Source organism: Peromyscus leucopus, chromosome 19, assembly GCF_004664715.2.
Source record: "Peromyscus leucopus breed LL Stock chromosome 19, UCI_PerLeu_2.1, whole genome shotgun sequence".
Lineage (NCBI taxonomy): Eukaryota > Metazoa > Chordata > Mammalia > Rodentia > Cricetidae > Peromyscus > Peromyscus leucopus.
Window position 1 is genome coordinate 32,427,577 of NC_051079.1, and position 6,382 is coordinate 32,433,958.

A 6,382-nucleotide genomic window follows, 5' to 3' on the forward strand; every position below is an offset into this window, starting at 1 on the left:
GAATTTTAATAACAATTAAAATTCAGAATCACCATAATTATCAACAATTGAAAAATATTAATATGATTGTCATTCACATATGTAATGGATTATAGCCTAATGCATATAAATGCAAGCTTTAAATGACTATTTGAAACTAAGAAAATGTGGCAGTTCATTTTTCATTGGAAAAAAGAAAAAAAACAATGTATACTGAAAAACAAGATTGAATATTGGAATAAAGAGCAAATTGTGTGTCATTATCTGTATATCTGTTTAGTTTTAAAGTGGAATAATTAAGTCAACATTTTTAACACTTCTTTTGAACTTGTGAGACTCCATGTCATTTTTTTTTTAAGTTTATCTTCCAAATTCTCTAAGTGAATATGTATTGCCTTCATAGAAGGAAACGAAATGTTCTTTATAGAAAACCAGCAAGAAGCAGAAAACTCAGGCCACCAAAGGAGCCCAGTCATGCTAACACCATCCCCATTAACAGTGCAAAGGCTCAGGATGCCTAAGGGACAACGCTGTGCCCACTGCAGATGGCATCAGTGGATCTCATGCACCACTGCAAATCACCGCTCCAGCCTTCTCTATCTCAGATGTTTGTGTGTGTGTGTGTGTGTGTGTGTGTGTGTGTGTGTGTGTGTGTGTGTTTCATTCTGCCTGAGAAGTCTTAACTGTTGGGGGATGTGTACTCTGTTTGGCTATACTCTTTCCAACTGTTCACCCATGCTCACACAGCCACCCTGGCTGTCCTATCCAGGAATCACTTCTCACCCGCCTCAAGTCCTTTTCAACATCCCCTGCTGAGATCTGACCTTAATCTAAGTGGAATCATGATGGACCTACCAGGGCCTGCTCAGCCCAGCACACAATGCCTCAGTGCTTTTTCCTACGCAGCTAATGTCCTCTCAGGAGGTCCCAAAACTTAAGCTTTAAAGAAGAGGTAACAGCTAAAGGGAGCTCATTAACTTAGTCTCCTCCTTCTACGGTGGGTCACCTGTGGCGTAGGGCATGAAAGGGTCCGAGTGAGTTGGTGTGATTTGGACTGTTGCTCCCCCCCCCATTCCTGAAGAATTAGAAAAGATAGTAAGATAAGATAGTGATGTGCTTAGCAAGACCATGGTGCCCAAGGTTGTCTCAACATCAGGCAAGGCAGGAGTCTTGAATATTCTGCCAAAAATGTCCAATCATCGTGGAGAGTGCTATTCTCTAGAGACAGTATTATGTCTTGGATAATAGAACTTCAGTTGACCTGATATGGGGACATGATGAAGGTTTTTGTTTCTTTGGTTTGGTTTTCTTGTTTTTCAATATCCCAGAATACCTCCCCCCAAAGAGTTTAATATTCAATCAGAAGATTCTCAACATAGCCAAGTTTGCCTGTAATGTCACTTATCTTTATTTTGAATCAAAGACTCCATCTCTATTTCATGAGAAAATATAGACTCCCCCAATTTCTCCAATAATGCCCCATTTTTGTTTTTTACCATTTCAAAGAAATAAATGTGGGTGGAATTGGGGGTAAGGAGTTTCTTTTTCAAGAGATGTAAAATGCCTCCACACTAGAATAGTACAGTTGTTAACACAGAATAGAAGCATCTGCTCCCTGCTTCCCTGTTTCCGGAGTATTCACAGGTCTGCCACTGAACTCAATAATTTTAACCTTTTGACCTTTTAGATGATTAGTCAAGGTTTAACGTTCCCTATACATTTATTTATTCTTGAAGTGGGAAAGAACAGGCTTTTAAATTGGAGTGGGCAGTGGATTGGTCTTTCAAGAGTTGTTTTAGCATTGTGATGATGTCTCCTGGGGTAATTTTATCAAAAGGTGGTATCCTGAACCAGCACCTCAGCATTTCAAGGATATACCAGAAGGAAAAATGGTCAAATATTCCCAGATACTATGGTCACTTTTGTTCTTCATCATGCTACATTTGGCGCTCCTGTCTGGTGAGTAATTTAGCTTTCCCACTAGGAATATAAATTTTTGTGGGTGCTAACATTGTAATCTGAAAGAAAATGCTTTGAACTAAAAATGTTTTTTAATGAAAAATGTATGTGAAAATAGGTATAAACACCTACATACATGCTTATTCACATATATATGCTTAGAGAGACAGTGAAATCTGGGTCAGAGAGGTAAAGTTTTGGTTTTCCTGGCTATGATGTGCAGGTTGTGGGACCTGTTGCATGGGGAAAAGGAGGCTTTGATATACAGGGAGGTAGTTAGTGGGAAGTGGCCAACAGTATGTCTTCATCCAGCACACACCTCGAAAACATTTGAAAATGCCCCACAGTGATCTCCAATGGCTCAGGACCTGTGTGGTCTTTCTAGAGAAGAGATCATGCTGAAAATCACAAGAACAGAGTTCTCAGCTTTTCACACATCTACCATGAACTGCTGAGTATTAACGAGGTGTCATTTCCTTCCCTGCAAAATGCAGGGTGCAAACGAAAAAACTATCAAGTTCTAATGTTTCCCCTATCTTTCTCAACTACCTGCTACACCAGCTCTGAATCCACTCCAGCTTGGCTAGTATTAATCAATGAAAGCATTTCTCTGGCATGGTAACCTCCTGAAGTGGTGACACCCTGGTCCCCTCTGCTGACTATCTATAGCAGCAGGAGTGCCAGTCCATATTTTGAAAGGGGTGATAAACGTATAAATGATATAGTGTTTTCAATTATTTCAAGATTTCCTAGTAAGAAAGTAGAGCATTTTTCTTCAGTCAGTAGATTAGGCTATGATTTATCAGAAATTAAATTCTGTAACATATGTACGTATTCTCCAGTTCCAGGTGCTCGTGTTTGGTGGCCACCACATGGAGTTATTAAGGTAATTGCCTACTAGGTTTTCCAGGACTCAGATTCGAATCTAATCTTTAAAATGTTTTTTGAAAGAAGTTGTGTATAGTGTTGTATCCGTTTCTACGTAAGTGTGCTGCATGTGTGCCAGGTGCCCACGGTGTGGAACTGGAGTTCCCGATTATTATAAGCTTTTGTGAGGGTACTGGGAACTGAACCCTGGTTCTCTGCAAGAGAAGCAAGTGAGCCAGTGCTTTTAAACACTGAGCCATCTCTCCAGGCTCTGAAACAAATTGTTTTTATTTTATTTTATATATCTGTTCTTTAGAATTTCATACAAGTATACTATGAGTCTTCATTTTTCTACTCCTGTGCCCTCTCTTACTTCTCTGAGACCCCTACTTTCCCCTACTAACTTCCTATCTTTTCATTTTTCTCTTCAAAACCCACTAACTCAAACTACTGCTGCTCATGAGTGCACCGGTATATGACTCATAGACTGCCCCTGCTCCAGTAAATCTTATTTTTTTAAAAAAAAAAAATCTGTCATTTTACAAGTTTAGCACAACTATGAAATTCTTCAAGGTCTATTCACAAGAGAGTTACAGGCCCTCAGTTGGTTAGAGTCTACAATAGAGTAATCTAAACTGGGAACCAAGTCAAATGTGTACACACACACACACACACACACACACACACACACACACACACACATACACGAGAACATCCCAAGGTATTTAACTATTTCTCAATGGTGACAGCTTCCAGTTGCCAGCTGTGGGGGACCCACAGACTTGAACATTCACAAAGCTCTGGAAGAGTTGTGCTTTTGTAAGAGAGTGAACAAAGCACATTCTTCTAGGCTGAAAATATGGAAAGCAGCAATCTCTTGGATTCTAGAAGCAAGAAAATGTAAAAGAATATCTGGGCATAGGCTCAAATTGTGTTTGCAACTTGTGTATGAGTGAAACAGAATGGTGGTTTTTTTTTTCTTTTTCTTTTTCTTTTTCTTTTTGTCTATCCTGCTCAGCTTTGTGTGCATTGTGGGGCCAACACATGTTTGATTAGTGAAATAAAAGATAAATTGAAGGTCATTTCTTTTGTGCTTTTATAGATTTGCTTTATAGTATTCTTTCACTTTAGAAGTACTTGTAGGCCGGGCGGTGGTGGCGCACGCCTTTAATCCCAGCACAGGCAGAGGCAAGAGGATCTCTGCTAGTTCCAGGCCAGCCTGGACTGCAGAGTGAGTTCCAGGACAGGCACCAAAGCTACACAGAGAAACCCTGTCTCAAAAAACAAAACAAAACAAACAAACAAAAAAAAGTACTTGTGCCTTGAGGTTGGTTTCCTTTGTGAATTTAGATGTTTTCTTTCCCCTCACTATAGTTTACCAGGCCGGTAGGAGTTCCTGACCACAAGCCATGATACTTATCAGACCACAGAAAAAGATACATACCTACCTACAATGTGGAGATAGACTCCAGTGGCATTGCACTCTGAGGACTGAGTAGGAGAGCCTTGTGATACTGGAACAGGATTCGGACTTGCTCAGATGACCCTAGTACAGTCCACAAGTGACCTATTGTTTCAGCATGGTTCTAATTATATTGTTTTCTGCTCAATTTCAGATCAAATGTCCTTACAAGAAAGTAAATTTGAGCTGGTTTAATAAAACAGTGGACCCTTGCCCCAACTTAAAGCAGCCCATCTGTGGCACCAATTTCGTAACCTATGATAATCCCTGCATCTTATGTTTTGAGAGCTTGTGAGTATTTGGAACCGGGGTAAGGGGGAGAACTAAGACTAAGCTTGTTGGTTGGGATTTCTGTCTACCCTACCCACCACCAAGGCCAGCAGCCATAAAGCCTGTCTTTCCCATTTGTGGAGACAGCAATTGGTCCCCACTTAGAAGAACCATAGTAACAGAAGGTTTATTGGCATATAGGGTAGACTCATTAGACTGAACAGTGCTCCTTAGGTGCTTTCTCTGAGTCCTAATATTCCCGTAATTGATGGATTCCCTACAGAATTTCTAAAACACCTTCAATCCTCACCACTTTGATTTTAAAACCAATTTTACTTTTACCTTCTGTTAGATATTTTCTGCTGCTTCTATGTCTAACATTTCCAACTATACTAGAATAACAGTGACTTTGGTCCATTGCTTGGGATCAATTACTCAGATATGTAGCTAGAGTTTTCCTGCTTTGCCCACAGTCAGGACAGTCTTTGTCACCTGCCAGTCCCACAGCCACTCAGACCCAACCAAGTAAACATAGAGACTTATATTGCTTACAAACTGTATGGCCGTGGCAGGCTTCTTGCTAACTGTTCTTATAGCTTAAATTAATCCATTTCCATAAATCTATACCTTGCCACGTGGCTTGTGGCTTACCGGTGTCTTCACATGTGGCTTGTCATGGTGGTGGCTGGCAGTTTCTCTGCCTCAGCCTTCTGCTTCCCAGAATTCTCCTCTCTCCTTGTCCCACCTACTTCCTGCCTGGCCACTGGCCAATCAGTGTTTTATTTATTGACCAATCAGAGCAATTTGACATACAGACCATCCCACAGCACTTCCCCTTTTCTTTTTTTAAAAAGGAAGGTTTTAACTTTTACACATCTCCAAAGCCAGCTTGATATATTTTGGGAATTTGGGGCGTAAGCTTTTTCTTACTACTTCCTGCTGGTGGGGGGCACTGTATCTTATGGGGACACAAAGAAAATTTAAGGATCATAGTGCTGTGGGATGGTCTGTATGCCATGGCCATACAGTTTGTAAGCAATATAAGTCTTTGTGTTTACTTGGTTGGGTCTGAGCGGCTGTGGGACTGGCAGGTGACAAAGACTTGTCCTGACTGTGGGCAAAGCAGGAAAACTCTAGCTACACAGATATTTAGATTTACATGAGAGGAAATCAGTCATTAGACACCCAGATTGCAATGCCACTGTGATTTTAGCTGTGATCTATGTGAAGCAGTATATTTTATAAGAAGAAAACCATTTCTTGTGGTGTCAGATTGGAGCCCTTACTCCAGCAACCCTTCAGTTATTTTGTGCAAGGAGCAAAGAAGAGACCACACAAGCCCCCGGGCATCCCACTAATTACTAATTTAACCACAGGATGACGGTGTTGGATGATAGCTGATGGCACTTATATCTCATACATCACAGACTCAGGCCCAACCAGGCAGATTATTTCCAAAGAGCTTCTAAGTATCTTCAGTGACAAATGCCCTGGCCTTTGTTCTAAGCAATTCCCTTTATAGTCGGTATCTTAATTTCCCAAAGTAAAAATGTCTTGATGAAATGCTTCTTATGCCTCCACTTAGGAAATCTCATGGAAGAATTAGATTTTATCATGATGGAAGGTGCTAGGTGAGTGAACTTGGATGTGCAAGAAGATATCTTCCACTCCAGTCCAGCACAACCACTTCCGTCTTATGCATTATCCACCCTTCTGCCTTTCCTTGCATAGATTCTTGGTGACAAAGTCCTGCTGGAAGCTGATGACTCCAGGGTCCTTCTATGTTTTCCTTGATCTGGAAACTATTCTGGCCTGGAAATGTAGCTCACTTGTAAATCACCATCT

At 40.8% G+C, this 6,382-nt stretch overlaps 1 protein-coding gene across 1 annotated transcript; it reads left to right on the forward strand.

The window, feature by feature from the left end:
* Positions 1-1,868: 1,868 nt before the first annotated feature.
* Spink14 (serine peptidase inhibitor Kazal type 14 (putative)) lies at positions 1,869-6,168 on the forward strand. The gene is made up of 4 exons (XM_028881700.1): positions 1,869-1,938; positions 2,781-2,824; positions 4,422-4,558; positions 6,123-6,168. Exons 1-4 carry the CDS (start codon positions 1,869-1,871, stop codon positions 6,166-6,168), a joined length of 297 nt encoding a protein of 98 aa, XP_028737533.1.
* Positions 6,169-6,382: the final 214 nt, after the last annotated feature.